Source organism: Delphinus delphis, chromosome 1 (genome assembly GCF_949987515.2).
Source record: "Delphinus delphis chromosome 1, mDelDel1.2, whole genome shotgun sequence".
NCBI lineage: Eukaryota > Metazoa > Chordata > Mammalia > Artiodactyla > Delphinidae > Delphinus > Delphinus delphis.
This window is the reverse complement of record NC_082683.1, coordinates 36,113,014-36,140,327: the sequence shown is the minus strand read 5'-3', so window position 1 is coordinate 36,140,327 and position 27,314 is coordinate 36,113,014. Positions and strand designations below refer to the sequence as shown.

Here is a 27,314-nt window from a genome sequence, read left to right as displayed (position 1 = left end):
AGGTTGGGTACCAGTCCTGTGAACTATACCATGAACTTATCTGTCTTAAAATACTTGCTGCCATGTGATGTATTTGGCTGTTTACATATCTGTGTTCTCTACCACTGTAAGCCGCTTGAAGGAAAGCTGGGTCTTGTTTACACTGGATTCTTATGACCTAATAGTTCACAATATATAGTAGGTACTCAATAAATTTGTGGAATGAATGAATGAATGAAGAAATGCTGCTTACTCTTCTTATAATCATGTCTTGAGTAATCTATGCACTACATTCAATGGAGATCACAAACCTCCATGCATTAAGTGTTCAGCTGCTACTCTGTCTTTTCCTCCACAGTTCTCCACTTCCTACTTTAAAGGTAGAGTCCACTAGAATCTTTCTCCCCATCAATTAAAATTTTTCTCTTCTTTCACTCCTCTTAGAATAACTGCTCATCTCCAAGGCTAATCCTTTTATCTATCACCTTGACCGTATCTCTTGTATTTCTTCCCCAGATTTGCATCCTTCATTATTCCTGTTCTGAATGATTCTACATTTCATCTTCCCCTCATTCATTCATACCAGCTCAGAGAATGTGAAGGTACCATGTTCACCCTAGAAAATAACAGATACTGTACTTAGGGAAACAGACTCATCTAGAATTCACAACCTGATGGTAATTCTCTTTAATATCCTGCCATGCATGACTTTCACAGGCTCAGAAAATGCCTGGAGTTGTGACCGCAAGCTAAAAGCCTCGGTCCCCATGGTTGCTTAGGGCTGGGGCAAGCACGGCCTGACACTTCTCTCAACTGCTGGATGAGATGGGATTGTGGGATTGTACTAGGGCAAGGAACTCCCCTTTAATGGGGGACGGGCACTCTTTCTTTCCAAAGATAGTATCTTGGAAGTGGCCACCACAACAGGTTCTAGGTCAGGGAATGAATCAAGGGACACATTCTGATACACAGGAGTACCACTGCCAGGTTTCAGATGGGTTGCTTCAAGCTGGCTGCTCTCCTTGACAATGCAGTCCTGGTTCTGAGGGCCAGGTCCTGAGAAGAGCTCCTGCTTGAATTTGGCTAATATCAAGGTGTGTAAGATACCTGAAGGAGCTTCTCTTTGAGACTCAGGGAACAGAAGGCCTAAGGCTCCAAAGAAAGTTCTGCCTCTAAGCTCTCACTTGTACCTCCAGGCGGGGTCCCAAGCTCACCCATGATTAACATTCCCCCAACAGAAGAAGGACCAAGTTGAGAAGGAGTCTGTTCTAAGTCAGAATCCCTTCTATCCTGATTGAAGAGATCATGTGGTAGAGATTTCTGCCATCTATTGCAGTGATACAGGGAAAGAGCACAAGTTTTTGGCATCAGACAGGTCTGGCTTTGAATCCCAGCTCTGCCACTAACTAGCTGTGTGCTGGTCAATGTCTTAAATCTTCTGAAACTATAAAATGGAGATGATATCTACCTGAAGGGTTGTTGTATAATAAATCTTAAACTTATTTCCCGGTTTCCCTTTTACTTCCTCTATAACAGGCTGGGAACATCAGCCCCAATCCCAGGGTCAGCTTTGACTAAGTCCCTCCATTCTTTGCTATGTCCTCTTCATCTTTCGCCCCTCCTCTCCCTTGCACAATATGTATCTGCTGGAGTGAACTCTTGTCAGTTCCCTGAATACATCAAGCTCTTTCTCCATAGAAACTGTCCAACAGAACTTTCTGCAATGATGAAAAAGTTCCATATTATAGCTGTCCACTGTAATAGCCACTAGCCACATGGTAGGTAGTCAGCACTTGAATTGTAGCTAGTGGGACCAAGGAGATAAAATTTTAATCTTCTTTAATTTTAATTAATTTAAATTTAAATAGCCCCACAAGGCTACTGGCTACCATAACTTACAGTTCTAGACTGTAAGTCTTTGCATTTGCCATTTCCTTGCATGGAAATGTATTTCCCCACTCTTCTACTCAGTCTTAAAATCTCAGCTTGAATATCTATCCTTCCAGGATGCATATCCTGAGACCTTGGACTCAGTTAGGTTTCTTCTTTGTTACCTTCCATAGCATCCTCTACCCTTCTCCTATAATATCACTCATCACATTTTTTTTTAATTCCTGTTTTGTATTTTCCATTAGGGTGTAAACTTCATTGGTGTTCTTGAGGCCCTACAGACTTCCTCTCTCAGGTAGGGATACTCCTTTTCTTCCCTTTGAGTGGACATCCAAGGGACCTTAGGATTTAGGCTTTTTCCAAGTTGGGGACTGTTATCTTTGAGGTAACTTCTGCACATTGGAAGCTTTAGGGATTCATTAGGAGTGGCCTTATACCTTTCTAAGGATAAGCTAAAAGTCAGAAACTAAAAAGGAAAGGAATAATAAATAAAATGCCTCATTAAATTAAAAACTTCTATATGCAAAATAAACAACAACAGGGACTTCCCTGGTGGTCCAGAGGTTAAGAATCCGCCTTTCAATGCAGGGGATGTGGGTGCGATCCCTGGTTGGGAAACTGAGATCCCACATGCTAAGGGGCAACTAAGCCCTCACGCCACAACTAGAGAGAAGCCTGCTGCAACAAAGAGCTGCAACAAGGACCCAGTGCAGCCAAAAAACCAACAACAATAACACCCCACCAATACATCAAGACAAATGATAAACTGGAAAAAAATATACAACATAAATTATAGATTAAAAAGGATTAATAAAAAGAGTACTTAAAATCAGTAAGAGAAAGGTGGACACCACGTGGATAAAAGAAATGAACAGGCAGTTCAAAAAAGAAGATAAACTAATCTCAAAAAATATTAAAAACTGTTTAACTTCACTAGTAACTAAGTAAATGCAGATTAAATGAACATAATACCATTTTTGCTTATTAAATTGGCAAAGATTAAAAAGTTTCATCCTAATGTGTTGGTAAGAGCATGAAGAAATAAGTAATCTGGCACTAAGCATAAAAATGGAAACAGGCACACTTTTAATCCAGCGATTCTACTCTTAGGAATATATCCTAAGAAAATGATCAGACACTTGACAAAGGTGAATTTATAAAGATGTTCTCTGTAAGTGTTGTTTATAATACTGAAAAGCTGGAAACGATCTAATTAGCCAACCAGAGGTTGGCTAAATAAAATATGATACATCCCTGCAATGGAATACTAAGTAGCTATTAAAAGTGGTGCCATGGATCTATATTTACTGACACAGAGCACTATCTATAATAAATGAAAAAGTGAAAAAGAAAGTCACAAGCTAGCATGTTAACATAATCCTACTTTTATAAAATTTTTGTCAACTTACCTATCTACTCATAAAAACCATCTCGAAGGATATATGCCAAAATATTGATAGTTCTCTCTGGGTAGATGTTTCACTGTCTTTCCCTGCTTAAAATTATGGCAACTAGCCAGTCCTCCCCAGGATTCTCTGGCGTAGGGTTTGATGTCCCCTCAAATGGGTCACAGAGGATCTCAGAGATAGCCAGTACTAGGTTTCCTGATTGATGCAGTCGTAGACTCACTAGTAGTCCAGACTTTACCTATTTTATTCACTGCTGTGTCTTTTGTGTCTATAACTGCCTGGCACACAGAAGGCATTCAATAAATATGTGTTGAATTAATGTATCATATCAGAGCACCAATTCTACTAATGATAAAGCATATTTAAACATTATTTCGATAAATTAAACCCAGAATGCAAAATTCACAAAAAGTTTAGATAATGCAAGATTCCTAAATACGTTATACTCTCTATTCACCATTACGATGCTGGGGCCAGAAGTTTATTTTCTTCTATCATTTGTGTCCTTTCCCAGAAGAGTCTGAGAAGCAGTGAATATCTTTGTGCAAGGCCTTTTCCACCCCCTTCTGAGGCTAGGTATTACAATCTCTAACTCACAGACGAGAAAAGGAAGGTTTGGCATTGCCCAAGGTCACACAGCTAAAAAGCAGGGGAATCGGGACCCAAATCCAGGCCCATTTGTCTCCAAAACTCATCTGTGGCTTTGAGAGGTACAAAGTAAGACAATGAAAAGGACACTGCAGGTCTGTGACAGCTAATGTCTGTGCTTCCTAACAAGTCACCACCACTTAGCCCTGAGCTCCCATGTCTAAGAGGTGCTTTTTCTTAACCCTTGGAGAATCCAGAGGATGATTTGTCACCAGGGTTATTAGCATTTCTCCCTGGATATCGACAGCTTGTCTTTCCTCCCTCCAGCCAGTGACTGATTTCTTCAAATGCTCGCCAAATACGGCCCAAGTCACCATGGTAAACGTATTGACAGAATCATATTAAAAGCTACTGAGCATTTACAGGGTTGTAAGTTATGCAAGGGAGGAACAAGATAAGAAACACAGGGAAAGAAAACAGGTTCAATCAGCAGTGACAATTATTTATTTAGAAGCTGCTGGTTGGAACCGTTTTTTAGATATACTTTAATTGCTAATTATGGTTTCTTCAGGAGAGTTGCTTCACCTTAAAGCTAATCATTAATATTTTAGCTGCTCAGCATAGGGACTGTATACAGGCCGTAGACCTACCCAGAGCCGTGTCTATGCAGTTAGCATCCGCTGCTGGCTCTGAAAACAGAGTCTACTGCGTTGGTTGGTTTCCTACCCCAAACTCAAAGTCGGCTAGTCCACTTACAAGAGAGCAGATATTTAAGTCCTTATTTCTCTAAAGATTGAGGCTGGTTCAATAAGCAAAATTCTGCTCTAAGCCACCTAGACAACTGACAATTTTTCAAAGGAATGACCTATCTTTTCTAAGTTAATTTACACCTTTTATTGGGGGACATAAGTGTTGCCTTAGGCAAGGTAGAGAATACAGAAGAGTTTGTTTTCAGCTTCTAATTCCCTGGGTACTCCGATGTGAACCTTATAACAAATAAGGTCAGCTTCCAGGCCCAGGAGGTACTGAGGGTAAACAGGCGGGAGGGCGCCGGGTCCGCGTGGGAGTATATTTGGTGTAGCCCCGTCTCCCGTGTTTCCAACTTCACATGCTTCTTAAGGAGAATCTAATCCTCACAGGAGAGTTGAATCTGTTCATTTGCACGCATCTCATCAGCACCCTGCTTTGTGGAGGGCTGTTTGATGTCCCAAGGAAAAGACTTCGAAGTCTTTTAAAGCCTTTTTGATGTGAACCAGAAAATCACGTTTTGTCGAGAGTGCACTCAACTTGAACCTCAAAAGGTTCAGGACTCAGAAACCACACGGTTCAAGTGGGATTTAAACTGGGCAAAATCACTTCCTTGTCTTCCCCGGCAAGTCCCACCCCTGGCCTTTGTGCTAACAGTTTCTCTACACTGTTGGGCCTTTTCCCTCTCTCTCTCTCTCTCTCTCTCTCTCTCTCTCTCTCTCTCTCTCACACACACACACACACATCTTGGCAAGAAAACCTTAAGAGAAAGAAAAAATATATCACCCCCAAAGAGGTGGCTCTCTCCTCTCTGAGGATAAATGCTGTCTCCAGCTCCACCCTGTCCTCAAAGATTCTGAATGGTCATTGCTGCAGTCCCAGAGACCTGGAATGCTCTAGGTGAGGGTGAAATGATTTACAGAGCCAACAGCTATGACTGCATCCTTAAGTGAGGCATTTAACTAGGTACAAGACTTGCAGAGAAAACTGCAAACTTGCTTTGGGTAGCAGCTACTTTGCGTGGAAGGAAGCACATACCTTAGGACTTCACTGTTCCACTCGGAAATGCAGGGACAGGAGATATGACTCCTCCTAAAATCAAAGGGAAGAACTGAGCCGAGAGAATAATCTAACCCTAACTTTCTCTTTCCAGAGTTCTTTTCTTATTTTTCCTCATTAGACTTGAAAATCCAGTTACTCAAGAGCCAGTGAAAGTTTAGATTCACGAGACAGAATCTCAACTGTGAAAAGATCCAAAGTGTTCCTCACACCCTAAGGAGTCTCAGAGGCCCTGTCCCCATGGCTGGAACCACATCAAAGCTCCAGTGACCGCTGTCTCATGTCCTGCTAACCATAATAGTTACTATTTATTGAGTGGCTGCCGCAGATCAGGCACCATGCTATAAATACATTATCTTATTTAATTTGTTCAATAAAACAAAAAGGTGAGTCAGCTCACTCCCATTTTGCAGACACGAAAACTGAGGCTCAAAAAAGTTTAAATGACCTGCCCCAAAGCAGCTCGGCTAATAAGTGCTTGAGCTGTGACTAAAATCCAATCTGTTGAGCATCAAAGTCAGTGGTTCTTGGCTTAACATCATGTTACTCAGCATCTGTTCTGTTGCAGTTTTGGTTTTGTTTTGTTTTATTTTAAGACACTTAGTGCTTTATAAATTTATTTATTTAGTATTTATTAAGTACCTGCTATGGGAAAGGCATTGTGGATATTTCAAGAAGTGTAAGACAGACATGCTTTCTTCCCCCCTCTCACTGTGACACTGCGATGGCCTTTTTACAGTGGTCCTCTTTGACGGACACTTACCCTCCTTCAGTCGGTTATTCACATAGCAGCCCGAGTAATCTTTTGAAATGATAAATGACAACACAGTACATCTCCCCGTTTAAACACTCTGCGGCCTCCTGTTGCATCTAGAATAAAATCCAGACTCTCTGTGACCCTAAAGATTTGCGGAGGTCTAGCCCCTCTCCGTTTCATCTCTTGCTGCATCCCCCCAAGTTCACCCCATCCAAGCCCTCAGACCTTCTCTCTGTTCTTTAAATGTGCCAACACACCCTTCTTCCAAACGCTTATGTGGTTGTCACCTGCTCATCAATCATATTTCAATTCAGACATCACCTCCAGAGGTATTCCAGGCATATCTGACACAGCATATCATTTTTTACATTTTTTATGATATAATCAGTCATAAAGCTATTTTCTTGATGAATTCTTTAGTTTTAACATATTAACAATATTAAAGGAATGTTTTATTTTTAGAGATATTCTAGTTTAGTAAACTATTTACTAGGCGAACTAAAATTTGCACAGACCAAACAAAAATGTCCCACCCCTCAGTTCACAGCTTGTTTCACTGTTCCAAAATTTAAACATAAATAAGAACTCCAAGTGGTCACAAAGGATGGCAGAATTGAAATAACTCAATTTATGCTTCCTCCCCTTTATAATTAATGTGCTCTCATTGTTCACTTTGAATCTACTGTTCTTATGCAGGAATATGCAGTATCACATGACTTGGATACTGTATATTCCTGCATACGAATACGGACAGAAACTGTGTCCTAAGTGAGCTCAGATGCTTCTGAGCTGTCAGGCACTTACACTTGAAGCGAGTCTGCCGATGTAGTGGCCCACAGTGTAACTGGAAGTTCTCCCAATTCTTCCTTACAGAATGCAATGTTTATTAAAGAATAAATAATAAAAAAGATGCAAATTTGAAACTTACATATGTATTATTAAAACTCAATAACCACAGCAATTTTTCAGAACTTAGACCAACAAAAGATATTTTCAGGGAGAAATATTTTATAATCAACATTGTTTAAAACTGTCAGCGTGTCATGGTATTTAAAAGCAAGCAAACTTTTAGCTGATTTTTGTTTTAAAATTCCTCTACAGAGTAACATAGCACCCTACTCCCCTCACCTGCACACTTCACTCTCTATCATGATAAAAAAAAAATAAGTACTGCAATAAGGGGAAACACCAGGTATTATGGGAACAAAAACACGACTGAAGAAGTAGAAAAAGAACCAAGGGAGTATCATGTCCCAGAAGCCAAGGGAGGGGAATTCCAAGAAGGATGAAGTCATCAGTTGTATCCAGTACTACAGAGGATCCCTCCTCTGAACTGGGTGCCAAGGCCAACTGGGCGCAGGGCCTAGAGATCTCCCTCCACTACATGGAAAGGTAAAACCAAGTCCTCCTTCCTCTGGCTGGCGTGTAAACTAATTCAGAGGGAACATTTCTTATACGTGGTCTTAACCATTTCTTACCGTCAGCGGCAGAAAGACAGATGTGGACATATATTGAGCCAATGGCAGGTCTGTGTTTTCTAGACCCTAATGCTGCAAAGAACTGCCAATGGCCACCACTAGCCCTCATGGTACATGGAGGAAAGGGACCCCACTTAGAGGATGGCGAGGGATGGAGTCTTCTGGACTGCTTCTACTTGGCTGCAGTGCCGACGTGAGCGGCAAATCTCATAGAAATGGCCATAAACAGAGCAGGTAAGTGGGAGTCCACATACCCTTCACATCCGTTCTCTGTCCACCCCACCCTACTCATCTGCAGAAAGCAGCAGGCATCTGACCACCTTTAAGTCCCTTCATTTTTGAAACTCCTTCACCATACAGCTCCTGGACCAGTCTGTACTTTTTGGACGTTGAAACTGAAACAACCATCAGTTAAACTTTTTTACAAACTGATTCAGAAAAGAAAATAAATTTAATAAACAACAACAAGAAATCAGACACTTGTCCAGCAATTGTGACTGTACATCTCATCCCACTTGGCCGTTTCAAAGAAATGGAACCAAGTAGTAATTAGTTCTAGAACCAGACGAATCATTCAATTTTATCAATTCATCTCTCTTATATTCAGTCTTTAGATGCTAGGCTATGGACCTTGCCCATAAAATAGTCTTCCAAATTGTCTTTTTTAAAATAAATCTTTTAGAATAGTTTTTAGATTTACAGAAAAGTTGCAAAGACAGTACAGAAAGTTCCTATATTCCTCACACTCAGTTTCCCCTATTATTAACATCTTATTTTAGTATGGTACTTTGTCATAACTAACAAGCCAATATTGATACACTATTATTAACCAAAGTCCATACTTTTTATTTGGATTTCTGTAGTTTTTACCTAGCGTCCTTTTTCTACTCCAGTACTTCCACATTATCTGTTTTAAATTATAAACCAGATTTTTAAATTATAAAAATAGTACATGTACACGTTAACTATTCAAATACCACAGAAGAGCATAAAATACAAAGTACTACTCCTACTTTCCATCTCAGTCATACTCCCCAAAGGAAGCTATTGTCAACAATTACTTTTGCACCCTTTCAAAAGTTCTGCATGCAAATATCAAATAAAGATATATACATATCTTCTTCTCTATACAAAGGGGTCATATACTTCTCTGTACCTTGTGTTACATATAAGCACATATGGCTCTAACTCATTTTTAAAAACCACTACCTAATATTCTATTATACAGAGGTATCATAATTTATTTTATCAATTCCCTGTCAATCTACATTTAGGTTGCTTCTTTTTTTTTCAAATTACAAACAATACTATAAAGTACATACATCTTTAGGTACTCGACCAAATATATGTAGGATCATTTCTTATTGTTGAATCTCATCAAAGGATATTTGCATTTAAAACTTTCACAGGCAAATAGTACTAACCTGCCCTCCAAAGAGACTGTAGCACTTCACACTCCCACCAATGATGTGTACAGGACCCTGTCTCCCCATACCTTCACCAACAATGGCTGTGTTATCAAACAAAATATGTGTAATTCCTTGAAATGCTTCAAAATTTCCATCGTCTTCCTGCCTCCATCTTCAAGTTTTCTTTCCTTCTTTTTAGCTTTCTGATCATTTTTGGTTTTCTTCCTGCCTCCTCTGTGAAGTCTGTCCTGTACTTTTTCTACTCTTACACTGGGGATTCCCTTCCCTCAGTTCTCCAACAGCCCCATTTTTCCTGCTCACAAAGTTCCCTTAAAGTTTCTCTGCAGCTGACTGTGATTCAGTAAAAAACAGACACTCTTCTGCTCTCCAACCTGCTGGCCCTCCTGAAGCAAGAAAGAATGTTAATAGGGAAACCCGAAAATCTTTAATCTGGGTCCAAATATCAGAAGGAAGAAATTCATCTTGGCATAACTCTGAGGAAAAACATCAAGAAGAATTCTGCATTGTTTCCTTGTTAGAACTGAATCTGTTATTTTTTCCTACATTCCACACCTGGATTTCCTGCCTTTGAATCAATAGTTCTTAATTTGTATTCATTACTCTTTGTGTGTGTGTGTGGCTATAATGGGAGTGGAGGCAAAAGTTAAGGTGGAAGGAAAGAAAGGAAAAAAATCCCAAAGTGGTTGATTGAAGAGCAGGAATAAATGGGCAGGAAGGATAGTGGGGAGAGTGCAAAGCACAGCTCAGGAAAAAAAGCCAACTTCTTAAGTCCTCTAAGAAATGTTCTTTACTTTAGCTCCATTACCACTCCCTTCATTCCTGAGCTCTGAAAACAGAATCACAGGGCAGGAATGGCTTGGAGGGAGGGGCATAGTGGAAGGGGGACTGAGAGCATCCTATGCCTCTAACTGCACTCCACCCCCACTGCCCCCAACTTCTTATCCAGCGAAGCTCTATGCACCATCAAGAATCAGCTTAATAGAATAAACCACTTAGGGCTGAGGCTCAGAGAAAGTCAAAGAGCCCACAATCTCCTTGCCTATTAAGCTTCTTAGAAGTTAGAACGCTGCTAAAGAAAGTGATATTGTGGCCATGCTACTTAGAAAGAACACAAGGATGCTAAGTTGGGAAGAGGGAGGCCAGTTTGGCGGTTTATGAGCATCAGTCGATCGTTAACTACCGATGATGGGGCAGGGGGTGGATACTGGAGTGGCAGCAAAAGTGGCCAGCCTTCGGCTTCGCTGGTGGCGCAGTGGTTGAGAGTCCGCCTGCCGATGCAGGGGACACGGGTTCGTGCCCCGGTCCGGGAAGATCCCACGTGCCGCGGAGTGGCTGGGCCCGTGAGCCATGGCCGCTGAGCCTGCGCGTCCGGAGCCTGTGTTCCGCAACGCGAGAGGCCACAACAGTGAGAGGCCCGCGTACCGCAAAAAAAAAAAAAAGTGGCCAGCCGTGAGAACAGGTGTTCTAGGAAGTCTTCAAGTTGAGATTGAGAAGGGTTTTTGTAGAATGTACGAATGGGATGAGAATCTAGATAGTGATAAAGGATTGTTTTTCCCCTTAGGATAAAGGGGAAAACACAGTCTTAAGCTTCAGGTAAGTAATTAAATAATAAGAAAAATAAAGCAACCTGCAATAGCTCCTTCCTAGCTCAAATTTCCCAACGATTCTAGGCATTCTGCCACTCCCTTATCCTCTCCCGAATATAGCTGGCCCACAGACTTTGCTATTTGAGTGGCTGGCAGGGCAGAGGCCAACAAGAAGTCTAGCCAAGCCCTTTATTCCAAAAGAAAGTCCTGATGGTGCACTGTCCTTTCCAGGGTAAGAGTTCTAGTTATTTCCATCCTATGCCTTTGAGGGCAGTTAAAAAGGGGGGTCACCAGGTGAGTTCTAGTCCTTCTTGCCCCAGCCCCATTTAACTGGAGCCAAGAAGGAAGGACAACATTGTGGGTACCAGCTCCTTAATATCAATCGGGAATTCTTTTGCCTATAGAAAGACCTGTCACAAACTGTACAAACCCATAAGAGATCAAGGCTCACCAGAGTTCACTGTCCCTGTAATGTTATCAAGAGTAGAGGTTGGGGGTCAGGGGAAGAGCCTGGTTCAAGAGACTTCAGATCTGTGCCCAAGCCCCTGTAATAGTGATTCTAGCTAACTGGTATTAAAGGCTTACTTTGTGCCAGGGCCTGTTCTTAGGACTTCATTTGCATTTTATATGAACACATTTAATCCTTGTAACAACCTTAGGGGATTGGTACTAGTGCTAATTCCACTTTATCCTGAGGAAACTGAGGCACAGAAAGATGAGATGAAGCTGTCCTGTCTCAGAGTTAGGTCTTCTGAATGGTGGTATCTGTAAAGTGCAAAGTATGCCAAAGGCAGGCACTGCACCGTGAGAAGCACTAGGACTTAGCAGACGCTAAAGCATCTTCCCCCTTCCATCAAGGGGTACATTTGACAAACTGTTTTTTGTTTCATTTCATTTCGTTTTGTTTTGTTTTGTTTTAGATCACAACTAGTACGTTCCAGGCAGCACTCTAGGTACTGAGAACAGAGATGAATAAGACACAGTCCGCACCTCATAGAACTCACAGTGGCGACAGGGTGACAAAGGCTTGTGAGCGGCCAACAGATTGTGCCTAACAGCTGCTCACTGCAGAAGACTTCGCATAAGGACGCAGCCTGACATACATATGTGTGGTACTGAGAACTGTGTCCAGCACAGATGAGCAGATACAAGGATTATTCTTATTCTTATTTCCTCATGAATCTGACCCACAGGCCTCCCTCTCCTGGGGTTTTCCTCCTTCCCATTGACTCTGGAGCCAGACTGCCTGGATTTGAATCTCATCTCTGCTATTTCCTGCTGTTGTGACCATGAGTGCAGTGTGTTGCTAAAACGCTCTGGGCCTCAGTTTCCTCATCTGTAAAATGGAAATGGCAATACCTATCTCACAGGAATGTTATGAGGATTAAGTAAATGATTGCCTGTAAAGCACCAAGAATTGGGCCTGACACCTAGGAAGCGCTCCAAAGGTGTTACTGTTCTGATTAGGAGCGGCCTCTGTGCCTGTCTTTGCCCACAGTCATTTCACTCGCAATAAAAAGACTGAATTTAAATGCATCTGGTGTGGTTAGTTTAAGGAAGATAGGAAGTCTCTGGGACTAAATAGGAGGAGAACAGTTCCCTTGGGAAGTTGGAGGAATAACCCTGGAACTTGTTAATTAAGATCTTGTTAATGAATCTGCTTGTTAATGGTCTATTAAATAATCACACAGTGAAGTTTACCGCACAAGTAAAGCCCTTTTCAAATGCTTGCTCTTTCCAATCCTCCTGGCCCAGCTCTGACTTCTAAAGCTCTCCCCTAAGGGAAGGCCCTTCCAAATCCTTCCATATCTGACAAGGGCCTCTTCATCTTGTCCTACTCGCCTGTAGAGCACGGCTATTCTCGCAGCCTAGGAAAGGTCTCCAGGGCAGAAAGCCCTCTTCACCTTGATTCTGCCTATCATTCCTTAGGCTGAAGCATTATGCCCCTGAGCCAAAACATTTCCCTCCTCGAAGTAGGATTAGAGTCACTGGCCCTGGAAACCGAAAAATAAAGATGCTCTGAACTTTGCTGAGAAGAAAGGCAGAGGGTACATTCCTTTCAGTGGGAATCTGGCAAGATAAAATGTCAGCTGAGATGTTACAGATCTGTTATAGAGAGGGGCCTGCCAACCTACGTTCACAAAAAGTCTACACAACTTTTGTCCCAAACTGCCTAGGAAAATAAACAGCTGCACCAGTGTCAGGGAATGCAGCCTCTCTTACGGAGCCAACTTCAAGGATGAAACAGCATGTAAGAGGGCTCCCTCTAGGTTGAACACTCAGGTACTTCATAAACTGCTTTAGTCTCCTAAGACCATTTTACTCTTTAGACAGATGTTCTTGGAAGGGGATATATATATATATATATATATATATATATATATATATATAGTGTGTCCTTTATATGGTTACTTTTAGATAACCAAAACACATCTGTATTATCTTTTCTGATTCAAGAACCCTATAAGGCAGGGCAAAGATTATCTGCCACCTCCCGTTTTATACATGAGGAGCTGGGGCTCAGAGAAACAAAGCAACTTACCCAAAGTTACACAACTAGCAAATAACAAGTCAGAGCTTCTCGCTCTAGGCTCCTGCCCCATCGCTGAGCTGTACCCAACGCCTCTATTCCTTGTCATCACTTCCCACTTGTAAATGTGCCACGAGGTGCCCGGCCCTTGGTGGATCCTGTGTGGTCCTTCAGACTAGGTTAAAGTGGGTAGAGCCAGCTGGCAACACTCAGCATAACCTGGCCCAGGAAACAGTGATCCTCGGTTCCCTTACTCTCCCAACAAATGTTTATTGAGCCAGGTGCTACACGAGGAGAAATACTGCACAGAGTCACACAGGGGACAGACATGGGCCCTTGGAGGTGGGACAATTAAGCAAATAATTACAATACAAAGTGATGAGTGCTTAAGAAGGGGCAAGTACGCTGGGAAAAGAACACCACCCCAAGTCCATTAGCAAGGCTGACAAGAGCAACCACTAGCGTACAGGTGTCTGCAGCCACCCGAACCTTGAACCAGGCCCCTATTCGCGGCTCATTTAACCTCCTGCCCACTGGCAGCTGCCCCCAGAAGGGTTAAAGCTTGAAGCAGAGAGCCAGCCTGCAGGTGCTGGTGACCAATTCTGACACCGTGAGATTCCTCCAACCCTTCTTTCTTTCCAAATGAGCATTCCAGCAACAGAAGCTTCAGGGGGAAGAGGAGAGAGGAGGCTGGCAAAAAATACTCTCCAGCCCCTTCTCGGCAGTGTAACAGCAGTGAGAAGACAAGCTGGCTGGAGCCCAAGGAGCCCAAGCGCTCACCGGCCTCCCTCACATCTGGCCAAGCACCATGAACCCCTGCGCTGGCCCAATTACAACGCTGCACCAAGAAAAGGGAGGTCTGCCCAATACAGTCAGCTGATCGGCAACAAGGGAGGGAGAGGGGAACAACACGAGGAGGAGTGAAGGCGACGCGGGGAAGGAGAGGCAGCTGGCCAGACCCCACCCACGACAGGAGACTGGAGAAGGTACTGCCGTGGGCAAGCCCTGAGCCTTCACCCTTACCAGCCCCGGGCTCCTCAGTGGAATCCCAGCCTCTCCCTCTCCACTGTCTGGTCCTGACTCCCCTTCCTCCAAAGCCATACTCCTCTGCCAGAGCTTCCCTCTGAGACTCTCACCCCGGAGGAGGGGGTCATAAACTTTAAGGAGCGTAAACTTTAAGGAGAGCCACCTGCTTGCTCAATATGCAGATTTCCAGGCCACATTCCCTGGGATTCTGATTAGGAGGTCTGGTGTGGGCCCTGGGAATATGCATTATAAGTAACATTCTCCTCCATCCCCAACCCACCCCCTCCGCCACCACCACCACAAGTGATCAGGACGCTGGTGGTCCTCAGATCACATTTTGAGAAACCAGCCTTGGGGATTACTCCCTCTCCTGAAATCCCAGAGCCCTATCTTTCTGTTATCTTACATTATCATTTCTTTTTCACATGTACATCCTAACTACTCACCTTAACCATAAGGCCCTCAAGAAGAGGAAGTATCATCTCCTAACTCTTGGACTCCCCCACCAACAGCGCAGAGCCAGGGCTCTACACACAGGAGCTCAGGAAATGCTGTGCATGTAGAGCGACGACAATGGCGATAAGAGGCCGGGGGAAGGAAAACCACAGCAGAGACAGCGGAGTCCCGAGGCCCCGGCTGGAAGGAACTGTTTTTAGGACGCCTACATGAGCCAGGCTGGGACAACAGTTGGCTTCGCCTTCTTTTTTTCCTTCTTTGGTAGTCTTCGCACTACACCCCTAACCTCCCTCGTGCAAGTCAAGTCTGTGCAATGCACCTCCCATAGGAAACTTTGCCACGAAATCCTGCCAAGAATCCTGGGTGCGATGTGGCTTAGTTTAATGGCCAGGAAGTACTCTAGATCCTGAGATCCATCAGGTCTCCATGCAGGGCAAAGCACCTAGCTGAGCATGACCTTTAGTATAAAGCTTAGGGCACTTAATCTATCCCACTAAACATCGGGAGGGTCATGGTCCTCCTGCATTCAGCAAATACTTCCTGAGTGTCTACTCCATCCCAAGCATGGTTCTGAGTGCTCATGGGTCTTAAGATATCATATGTCATCAGAAAGTATTTTACAGTGACTGATCTTTAGAAAGTTACTTTAAAAGCAAGACCCTACATGATTCTGGGCCTCAGAACCATATAAGCACCAAATGAACATTCTCAAGAATGCCTGGCTATAGGATGAAATATAATAGAGACCCAAGGTCAGGTCTGAGGCCCTGGTAGAGAGAAATTCTATTCTTACTCACCATCATGAGCAATCCTTGGAAGCTCCGGAGTTCTTTTTTCCGCATTCAGATGCCATACTTGGTCCAGAAAAGCATACTGCCACACCTAGCCTCTTTGAATACGTAACTCCTTGATTTTCAGATATCAGCTTAAAGGTCACTCCCTCCATAAAGCTATCCCCGACTCACAGACAAGATAGGTACTCCTGCTTCTAACCCCATGGTGTTTTATATTTCCCCTATTAGAGTACTTTTCACAACATCCTGCAACTGCTTGTTAAGCTTTCAGCTCCAGTAAGGCAGCAACTCTAATCTGTCTTGCTCATCATAGTATCCCCAGCACCCAGCACAGTGTCTGGAAGGACACAAGTACTTAGGAAATACTGGTTGAATGATTAAATGAATTGATGAGTGTATCACACTTTCTATCAGGTTGGAAACTGAACCATGCCTACTGTACTCTGCTGTTTTACCCACGACGCCACCAAAAAACACCCAAGATGAAGCAGCACCCTTCCTTCTGCAGTATCGGTATTTTATAGATGTAGATCGGGGGCTCACAGGATCACCCCAGTACAGATTCCAGGAGGCAGTTCCCATGATCTGAGATGGACACGACACTCCAAAGTCGATGTAATGTCACCAAGAGCCTGAGAGTTATACCAGCCAAAGCCACAATGCCAGCCATCACAGACTGGATGGTAAGATCTCTTTCAAGTCATTCAACTTCCAGAGACCCAGCTTTTTCATGAAGAAGATATTAGGTCCTTCAGCAGCAGGTACTCTCTTTGAATAAAGAAACAACAACAATAAAAAGCTACCCACGCCATGATGGGAAACTGGAAGAGGAGGGCAGCATTTGCAAGGAGGCACCTCGGCAGTTAGGAAAGGGTTAAGAGCACATGTCTGTCTGGGACCTCTTACCCGTAAATCAGCCTTGACTGCTGCTCAGGCTGAATGAAGCCCCACCAGGTTGGCCTGTCAGGAAGGAAGCCCATGCGTCCAGACTTTTGTTGTTCTAAGGATTTTTTTTTTTTTTTAATTTTACTGCTCAGGAAGGAAGCTGAAGCCTAGGCCCTAACTGCAGTCCTGCTGATTACTTACCCTCGCATGCGCTGCTGCCTTTACCTCCCTATCTACCTCTCAGACCCAACTCTTTCCTTTCCTAGAGTTCCTTCCTATGACTGTGGCATTTGGGCCTAAATCCCAGACTTTCCACCCTTCTTTAAAAACTCAAAATTAAGAATGTTCATTGTTTCCCTTCCTACGTCCCATACGTTTCTGTGTCTGTGTGGAAAGGACTGGGGACTGGGAGAGAGGAGTAGGTGCTCTATGATCTACAGAGACATTTTGCCCCCCAGGGTGACTTGAACCCCTTCTCTTAAATGGAGCCGTGAAGGAACGGATGGGGATTGAGGTGTCCGACAACTGGCCTCCAATGGCTATTTCTGCTATGTATATATGTGAAACTATATTTAAATAACAGACTCAAATCCAAGGTCCTCAGGCAGAGGGTCAGTGTTTCCCACTCCCATCCTCCTACTCCCCACCTCTCCTACTGATGCACAGTCATTCTCTGGTGTTCCCAAGCCCCCTGGGGCTTTCTTTCTACAAAGAGAAAAACACTGAGTTTATTTGTGCGCTCAGGGTAATGGACAGCCCTCTTTTACTCCTAGGAGAATGCACACAGACACTATGGAAGAGGCCTATCCCCGCCCAACCCTGCCCTCCCCTTCCCCTGCTAATCTCTCCCCAGCAGCCCCCTGCCCCCCCGGGCTCAGTCCTGCTGCTGTATTTCTCTCCTGACCTACAAGGCCTCTTCAAGCCCCTTCCTAAGCCTCCCCCAAGCAGAGACAATCCATCATGCTGTGGGACTGTGACACACACAGATGGGGGAAGGTTCACAGATTTCTCTCACATAGGCAAGAGGGGAAAAGTGCCTGTATAACTTAAAATCTGAAGACATACTAGAAACTCTGGGACTCTGAATTCTAATACTAGTCAAATACCATTAAAGCAAATCCTATTTTATATGGCCCAAATTTCTAGCACACACAAATTCTAATGGCCCATTTATTTCTAATATCTGATAATACAAAATTCCAGAATAAGAAAATATGATGAGATTCAGATTCTCTAACCTGGGCCGCTGCCTAGATATCTAATCCTAGTCAAGTCCCTTCCTGACTCAGAGACTCAGTTTCTTTAACTATAATATTACCTTGCTTCTTAACAAAATGAAGGAAGAGAGAGGTCAGAGGGCCACCAGGGCTAATCCTGGTGGATGGATAATAATGCAGGGAGGTGAAGCAGCTGCTATCACAGAAAAGGGCTCTGAGCCTTTCTCCCTGCCTCTTCCACATCGCCATAAGGCATGAGTGCATGAAAGGATCCTACATACATGCTAGTCAGTAATGACCCTGTGTTTGTCTACGTCAGTGCTTCTAACAAGGAAGATTATACCACCAGATTGTCCTTGAAAATAATAATAGTCATTATGTATTGCACACTTAGTATGTGTGAGGAACTGTTCTAAGCATTATCAGTGTGCTTAATCTCATTCAGCCCTTCACAACAACCCTTTTAGGTTGTGTAATTCCTACTTTACAGATGAGAGTACTGAGGCCCAGAGAGGTTAAGCAATTTGCCCAAGGTCACAGAGCAAGTAAGCTAAAGGACCATGATTTTACTCCAGAGGCTGAACTCACAGCCACTATGTTATATTGCCTCCCCACCTTTGACGTGAAACACCTTCAAGTTGAGGCTCAAAGGGGCAAATACATTATTTATCCCTCTAACAGGTATTTATTATGCTAGGCCATTCTGACTCAGTGTGCACCAAACTCTGAAAAGCAAGGTCAGGTGAGAGCAATATAGGATCAGCTAGCACCTAAATGGAAATGATATACCTGAAAATAAAGCAAAGGTCTCTCCAGGGCTGGCCCTTGCCCCCTCCCTACAGCTTTCTGACTGTCTGCTGCTCTAAGATGGATGCAAAGCCATAAGTCTCAGCCTGCAAATGAATTTCAGTGGAAAAAGACAACCCTCATCTGGTGAGTCACACTAAGGCTTACCGGGCTTGATTTCTCATGAGACTGTACCAAGAGGTTCCTTCTTCAACCCATGCAGCTCTAGACTTTCCTAAAGCTCCGTGTCTGCTGAACAGAATGTACTGGATGCAGCACCATGTCTCCCCCCAGAAACACAACTTTCGTTTCCTCTAGGTCATCTTCACTCAGAACACATTCCACAGAGAAAACTGCCAGTCAAATGTCTGAATTGCCAGATGCTTGTATGTGTCTACAAAACTCCCACATCGCTTGTCTGGTTCCAGCTGCAACCAGGGTCTAGGTAGAAACTTTCTTCCTAAAATACACACCCAAAGAAGATCTATTTTTGTAGACTCCATGATAGGTGATGTAATGCTGTGGGAAAACATTTGGGTAGGGGATAGATTCCAATCTTAGGTTTCTAGAGAGTTAGGAGAGAAAAGCAGATTTTCAATTATTTTTTAAGTTATGAAAGTTTTTTTAACCAAAATAACACAATAAATCTGTATTTGAGAAAGGTAATTGCACACCTCTTAAAAAACTCCCTCCCTACCTCCTCATCAAAACTCAAGGTATATAAATTATTCCTTTCTTTCCTCAAACCACTACACCTTTCCGATAGCACAGTTTTATGGATACTATCCAGTGCAAGGCTGAAGAGTGGCAAATTGATGAAAACTTAAAGTAAAAATTAGATTATAATCACTACCATCAATTTATTCAATACTCAACTAACACTTATTGAACACTTTGCTGTGATTGGTACTGATTTAGTGCTAAAAAAAATTTTAACACTGAAACTAAAATGTGATTGAGATAATAGAAAAGTCTGATCCATTGGGTAAGGCTGGAAGGGCATGAATTACTCCTGTTTGCTTAGCATCTACCAGGTTCACTGATTCATACTACAGCCTCTCATTTCTCCAGGCCTAAACCCATAGCCCCAACTCAGAATCTCTTCCTGGAAAAGGCACAACAGAGTGACTAAGTAGGTGAAAGTTCTTTTGCAGAAAATTCTCCTCCTTGCCCCAAAGAGATATTTAGAAATTTCCACTCTGTAGCACACACTTTGAGGTTCCAAAGGATAAAAACACACTCTTTTCAACCACAAATGCCACAACTTAAGTGGCATTTAAAAAAAATTTTAAGGCATTTTAGCTGCTATGTAGCAGTACGTCATCCTTAGGTCTGCAGCTCATCTCTCTTTAGGAGGGGTAAAATGGCACTGGGAAATGTTACCAAACTGTGTGAAGAGAGTATTTAAATGCAAAAATTATTGTTATTTTGGTGTTAAAATCGTGTGGGTTTTACAATAAAATGTAACATCACTCTGAATCTCAAGTATTTATAAAGAGTACATTCCAGCATGTGTTCTGATATTTTCTGACCAGAGGGATGTGGTTAAAAAGAGTTAAAAATATGAAAATCCATCATAGAAATATAACTCTATTAAGTGTATTGTCACTCCAAATCCCGAGTATTTACAAAGACTCTATTTCAAAGTGTGCCAATATTTATTAACCAGATGGGTGTAGTTAATAAGGGTTAAAAATAAGAAAAACCAATATAAAAATATAATTCTATTTTTTAGTTTCCTCTTCCCTGCCTAATGAGGAAAAGGGGTGGGGAGGGAAAGCAACTTTTGTTATTTGGATACAATGTGTGTTTTTTGTTTTCAAACAAAAAAGGGCCACCAAATAATCAACCTGGGGCCACTGACCGGAAGGCAGCCCCGGAAAACTTCCCGTGGGAAGAGTTCCAGAAATTGCCCGGACATTAACGAGCCCCGCTGTGCTGGCTGCGAGCCTCAGACGGTCAGAGGTGACCGCGACTCGCCTCGCCCGAATACCAGCCATCCTGCCGATTCACGAACCCCGGGACTTGGGAAACATTCCCCGTACTTGAAAAGCAAGACGGACGGGGAAAACATTTCGAACCTACGTGAGAAACCTCAAAGTCCTCGGATGCCGGTGGCGACGCCAGATCCAGATGCGCGCGTGCACACGTCCATGCCCCCGGCTCGACGCGCCCCGGCGCCCTCCGCGCTCCCTCCTCCCACTCCCGCCTCCCCACAGCCTCGCCCCCCAAGCCCCCTCCCCGCTCAGTGTCCCCTAGCCTCTTCACTCCGCTACCCGCCCATCTGCACCTCCCGCCGGGTCCTCCGATCGCCCCGACCTCCGCGTGGGCGCGCCCCCTCCTCGGCCACAACCCCTCCCACCCCCTCACCCCGACCCCATCTCTCTGCGGCTCGGACGACCTACAGGAAACCGGCCCAGGGCTCGGTTCTCAGTGCGACCTGGGGGCGCTGGGCGTGGAGGGCGGGGCGGGGGTGGGGGACCAGGCAGCCCTCGGGTCCCGGCCGCGGGCGGCGGCGGCGGCGGCGCGGTGCTCGCCCGGCCCCGGGGTAGCGCCCGGCGTTCTCCCGCAGCCTCCGAGTCCGGCCGAGCGACGGCGAGGTCACCAACATTTCTGAAACCACTTGAACGCCATCTCCGTGGAGGAGGCTGGGGGTCCTTTTCGAGTGAGCCAACGGGGCCCACGCTGTGGTCCTTCCTCCCCCCTCGCCGGCCTCGCGCCTCTCCGCGCCCCCTCCCCCAAACGATCAATTACTAGCCACCCTTCTGCCGGGAGCGGCGAGGGGCTGGCTGGCGGCCGCGAGGAAACGGCAGCCCGGATCACTTCTGCATGACAATTGATGGGAGGGAGGGCGCGAGGCAAGGAGGGAGGACGGCTGCGGTGTCCGTTTTCTCACCATGGTGATTAGGCATTCCGGCCGTGCGAGGAGGCAGCCGCCGACCAGAGCGGCGCGGCGTGGAGCGAAGGCAGGGGAAGAGCGGGAGCGGGAGCGGGAGCGAGCCCAGCCGCCGGGCGGGCCAGCGGCGCGCCGAGCCAAGCCAAGCCAGGCCAGATGGCTCTGCAGCCATCAGGGACTGCTCCCGTCCAGCCCGGCCCCACTTTAGCTGTGCAAACATTTCTTTATCCCAACAAGACAATTAAACCCAGCAGCATGAAAAGGAGTCTCCATGACTGTGTTGGGAGTGAACAACCAGAAACAACCACACACATCACAGGAGTTCTCGCCCCCTCCTCCCCGACCCACCCCAGATGGGGAGGGAAAAGGGACTCCGAGAGAACCCCGGGAGCAGCTGAGCCGACAACCGGGCTAGGTCTGGGCAATCAGTACAGAGGGCACCATCTGACCCATCTTTCTGGTGATTTCTGCACCCTTTCAGAGTGGTCATCTGCTCCAGCTACAATCCAGAAGTTGAGCCTGGTGACCTGAGAACCGCCCCAAACATTCTTCCCAGCAAGAGCAATTCTCCTAAAAGCCCAGATCAAGGTCCCTACCCAGAGGTAGTCCTGGGTAGTCCCAGAGCCCTTGGGAAGTAGCCCCCCTAACACCACCCCCATGATGTGGCCAGCCCTGCACATTCCAGGCTGCCCTGGGCCTATGTGGGCTCAGCTGATTTGATTCCTAGGACATAGGGTCTTCAAGGATACGTGCCGTTGTAAAGACACATCTCAGAGTCAAAATACCATCTCTCCTACTCAGGGCTTTTCAAATTTGAATGACTTCGAATATATCAAAGATGAGAGCAAAGCAGAACATCTGGGAACTGCTGTGAGTCACAGGGCTCCCTGCCTACCTGTGAATCTGCCTGACCACAGGGAAGGGCAAAGAAAGAGGGCCACTTGGGGTCAGTGTCCAGTGCCCATCTCTGAGGTGAGCCAGAAGGCAGGGCCCGTCATCACTTCCCGAGGGCAGTTCTGATTCCTCTCAGCCCTCGGGGCGAGCATGCATCCTAGCCAACTCCAATCGCTGTATCACCCAGACAGAAATTGGGCACAGGAGTGGTCTACAGAGAACAATCAGGAAATGCACATGATAAGAGCCCGAGTGCTAAGGGGGTAATAAATGTATAGATTCTAGCACAAGGCAGCAGAGAATACTTATTTTCCCTTTTGTTGTAAAGTTTCCTTAATGAGGAAATGTTTATTTTAAAAGCCCTGGGAAACATATCTGTAGACACTTCATATGTAAGACACACGTGGACTATTCATAATTGGTCCATAAATTTTCACCTCATTTCCCTGGACAAGGAGACTTGGAGACGGGTTCAGGGCATGACAATAAACAGGAGTTACCTCAGTCCCCTTCCTGGGGAATCATGCATCCTCCACGAATGGCTTCTCACAAAATACTTCTCCCTTTTTCCAGGGCACATAAGTCAGTCCTGTTGAGTAAAGGCTTCTTTTTTCCATAGAGCCCAACACCTACCTCAGGAATCACCTGTGATGCCAGGTAGATGAACAGGCAAGCAAACTGAAATCATCTACTAGGAGAGACAATACTTTACCCAAATAGCTACATTTCTTTCTACAAATATGCATATTTAATCACAAAAGAAATCCTGCCTATCAGTACCCAGATTTAAGGAAAGAACACGTGTGCATTACACCATGTCTGCAGGCCCCTCTTTCAAGTGCTCTCAGATGTGGACATATCTGCATATGGATGCGGTGTGTGAGCAGGGGGAGGCTGCGAGAGTAAAAACTGCCAGTGTTTCCACTGTAAAACTGGTATTTTTCATTGACTTAAAACTCAGTCATAAAACTTCTACTCTAAGTAAGGGACACACACACCCACACTCATCCCACCCCCCAGCAAACCCCTAAAGCTACACGCTTATTTAGGAGTTTTACTGTTGTATTTAATTAAAACTTTTTTTTTTAATTTTATGAAAAACATTTTATTTATATGAAGAGAACTGAAAAAATCAGTCAACCATATCAAAGATTAACTCTAAATTTTAAGAATTACAAAACATAAAATATACACGGTTAATTTCTGGCAATCTGGGCAAAAGCCACTGTATCCTATTACTTTGCTCTTTTGAACACTTTCCTCTCTCTTCTTGCCTCCCCACCTCCTCACTGCCCCATCTGCCCCTCAAGCTCTCCCCTTGGAAGCAGTCCTGTATACTGTCACTCGATTATCTGAGAAATATTACTTATTTCTAAACGGTTCTGTAGGGAGGACCTGAAAGGCATCTAGTGGGAATAATCAGGCCTTCTAACGGCCCTTAAATATGTATTTACATAAAACAGACCATAAATATTCCGACACACGTCGGCATATGACAGGAGCCAAGAAAGCTGCAGCAGACTTTGTCATGGTGCCTCTTCGACACTTCCTTACAGAAAAATGTTTCCCCAGCCTTCCAAATACTCAAAATCAAAAGCACAAATGCTCCCCAGTACAGCCCTGTGAAGGCTGCTACCCCACCCAAGGCAAGGAAAGGAGAAAGAAGCACAAATCCAGGGTTATCACAGGGTAACAGTCTCCTATTCACTTTGTACCTTTATTTCTCATTTAAGATCAGTCACAAATGCAACTCTAGATAATAATGTGAGTGGACAGTCTACACTCACAGACACGCCTACAGGTCTAACGTTTGTGTAAGAGAAAAAGGAGAACACAAAATACTCATTAAAGAAAGGATATTTTAAACAAATAGAAGGGGAAAGGGCTCCAATTTATACAACACTACAGTTGGAAGTAAAGAAGTTTCCCCACCCTTCTGATCAGAATCTCATTAATTTCAAGGTCAGAATTCCATTTCACTTTGGGAGACAGACTCATTTAATTTTTCACCACCCAGGCGTATTCCTGTGTGAGGGATCCATCTCCATGGGGGACGGCACCCCTACACAATGCAAACCAGGCAAACGGAAGAGTTATGGCTTTGACACTCAGAGGGGAATGGATATCCACATCTATGAGTGCTGACCTGACTAACAAGCTTCCTCCTGCTCTGGGGGTCTGAGACAGGTTTGGGCTAAAAAATGGAAAAATGGAGACAAGCTGGATTTGTTAGGAGAGAAGAAAGGAATCTTGACCTCCAGGTGTTACTCTGTGGCATGTTAGTTTTAAGAGGATTTCATATTCAACTTGTGTTTGGAGAAAAAAGGAGCAGAATCTGTCACACCCGAACCCAGGACAGTTTTGGCCAGAGGTCAGGTTAGAGCTCGCCTTTATCACTCGCACTTCGACAAATGAAAACTAAACTACACTAAACTAAAACAGACCGATACAACGCCAATCCGTGTTCAGCAAGTATATTCCCAAAGCAGGGTCAGCACACACACACACACACACACACACACACTCACACATCAGCTGTACAGAAAGGGAAAAGGTGGAATAGGAGCTAAAGCAAAAGAGAGAGAGAACATGGGCAGTTGTGCTGTCAGATAGCAGCCTTCTCCCTTAAGTGGAGAGGTCTTGGGCTTACAGACGCTGACATAAAAGACACACTCGCAACATATTTCAAAACCAAAGAGCGATGGATTTACAAGGCAGGTTGATTTTATGATGACTTTTATTGAAAAGGTACGCTGGGTTTAGGCAGATGCCTTTTAGCGCAGGAAAGTTAACACAGTGCCTAATTCAAGGAGACAGCCTGAGGAAGCAGTGCCGACAGGGGAGAGAGCTGCAATGTCTCTATTACTCTCCTCGGCATCATAAAGAGAAGAGAAAAAAATGACATTCGTGGTGCTGGTTATAGAGAGGACGGGAGCACAAAAAATAGAGAAGAGGGGAAAGCAAACCTCAGATGTAGTTTTCTTAAGAAAATAAAATGAAGCAAATCTTAGAACAAAGGATCGGGTGGAAAAACACCCTCAGTTCATAAATTCTCACCAGGCTTGAAGAAAACTGCTCTGTGGGGTCTACCCATAGTCCAAAAGCTTCAAAACACAATTATTTTCTGATTATATTAGAGGCGAAGATGGCAGGGTTCAACACTCCTACTCTACAAGTTCTGAGTAAAGGTTTAGCCCTAACTATTAGCGAGTGTAGCTGGAGCCCAGCAAGACACTTGGAGAACATGACAGAGCTGTTCCCTAAGCAGAAATTAATAATAGTTGTGAGCATCAAATATGGAACGGCCACACAGGCCAGCTGTGTCTACTCCTAAAAGGGAGCCCCAGGATAAGCACCCAGAAAACCTGTTAAATCCCAAGAGAAGTCGACTTTCTAGCCTTGCGATTGCAAGGAAAACACAGCTGTTCGAAATGCTTTATGGTGATTGACGACACCTTTGTCCTTCTCTGAAAAATAGCCTGATTTGGAGTAGGGCTGAGAGTTGTGAAAAATACAATCACGTGGAGTCTACTGGATGTGACACAATGGAAAAACTAAAAAAATAATACCGAGATCAGAGAAACATAATGAGGATAGCAAAGAGAGGAGGGATGGACGGTTTCTTCGAGCCCCCCTCAAATTCCCTAGGAACCTACACTTACTAATGAAATGACATTCACTCCGGTCCATATACAGCACCCCCTCCACGCCAGAGTCCCCAGAGAATAAGCCAATCATGCCCCGGAGGGAAGGGCAGCGCAGGCCAATGTGCCTCTGGCTACCTTCAGAAAAACATTTCCTACAAGAACTATCAATGCTCATTGACAAGAGACAAGTAGATGTCAGCACTCCACAGCTATTGAATGGGAGGGAGTCGGCCCTTCCCATTACTAGGAGCATGAAAAATGCCACCGACCTGTTGAATCCTATTGTAAGGCAGGGCTTACTGGGGTTAGGGGAGGGCTGCACCAGAGTACTTACATCTGTCATTCCGATCCTCTGGGCTAGATGAGGCTTCCCGATCCGAAATGAGGCCAGAGACAGCAAAAATCTTCTTCCCAGTGTCGTCAACCTTAAGTGAACCGGGGGAGCTAGATGGCAGCTGTGTCCCAAAGTCATATTCCTTGCCATCTGCATCTGAGAAGCGCAAGTGGGGAGACTCTGTGTCATGGCAGTTTTTAAGTCGCTTGGCCGGCGTAAAGGCTGACTGATAACTCTCCCGGTCCTCAGTGGAAGCAAAGGGACGGAAGGCCCCCACTCCACTATGATTCAGCATACTGATTGGGGTGCAATCTAGATTTGGGGGGGCGAACTGAGGGTGGAGGTGTAGTAAAGAAGGGGGAAAATCACGATTGGCAAAAGTGCCCGGCACCCCACCTTGCCGATGGTACATAGAGGCAAAGGTGTAGGAGCCATTGGTGAATGGAATATGCACGTCCTTGTCTACCGAGACAGGTACACCGAAGGGTCGTGGCTGCTGACAAGGGATGGAAGCATCACGGCTAGCCTCAGCCGTGGACGCCAGGACCATCAGTGCTGGGGATGCCAGCGGGTTGGGGAGGTAGGATGAGTTCTCCATCTTGAAGGCTGCCCGGTGTAAGTCCATCGGAGTCTCTTTCTATGGCCGACGTCACACAAGAAGCAGTCTTCCCTGGGAGGGAGTGGCACCTGGGATCAGGGCAGGGAATATTACTGGGGAATCATCCCCTTCTAAGACCTGTGGAAACAGCAAAGAGAAAGAAAGAGGGGGGAGGAAGGTCAGGGGGAGGAAAGAAAAGGGAAACCCCAAGTGATCGAAACACCATCCTTCTGGCTTACAGATGCTCGGGCAAGAGACACCACAGGCTTTAGGAGCCAGTGGGCAGCAGCATCAGACCATTTTCATTCAGGAAAATCAATAGACAACT

General features: G+C 44.8%; 1 protein-coding gene across 2 annotated transcripts in view; it reads right to left on the bottom strand.

The window, feature by feature from the left end:
• Positions 1 to 27,013, bottom strand: part of RNF220 (ring finger protein 220) — a 217,200-nt gene extending 190,187 nt beyond the window's left edge. For both annotated transcript variants that reach the window (XM_060021219.1, XM_060021223.1), the window contains exon 1: positions 26,389 to 27,013. In XM_060021219.1, coding sequence (XP_059877202.1) covers positions 26,389 to 27,013 — 625 coding nt within the window. The remainder of the gene's footprint in view (positions 1 to 26,388) is intronic.
• Between the last annotated feature and the right edge of the window lie 301 nt (positions 27,014 to 27,314).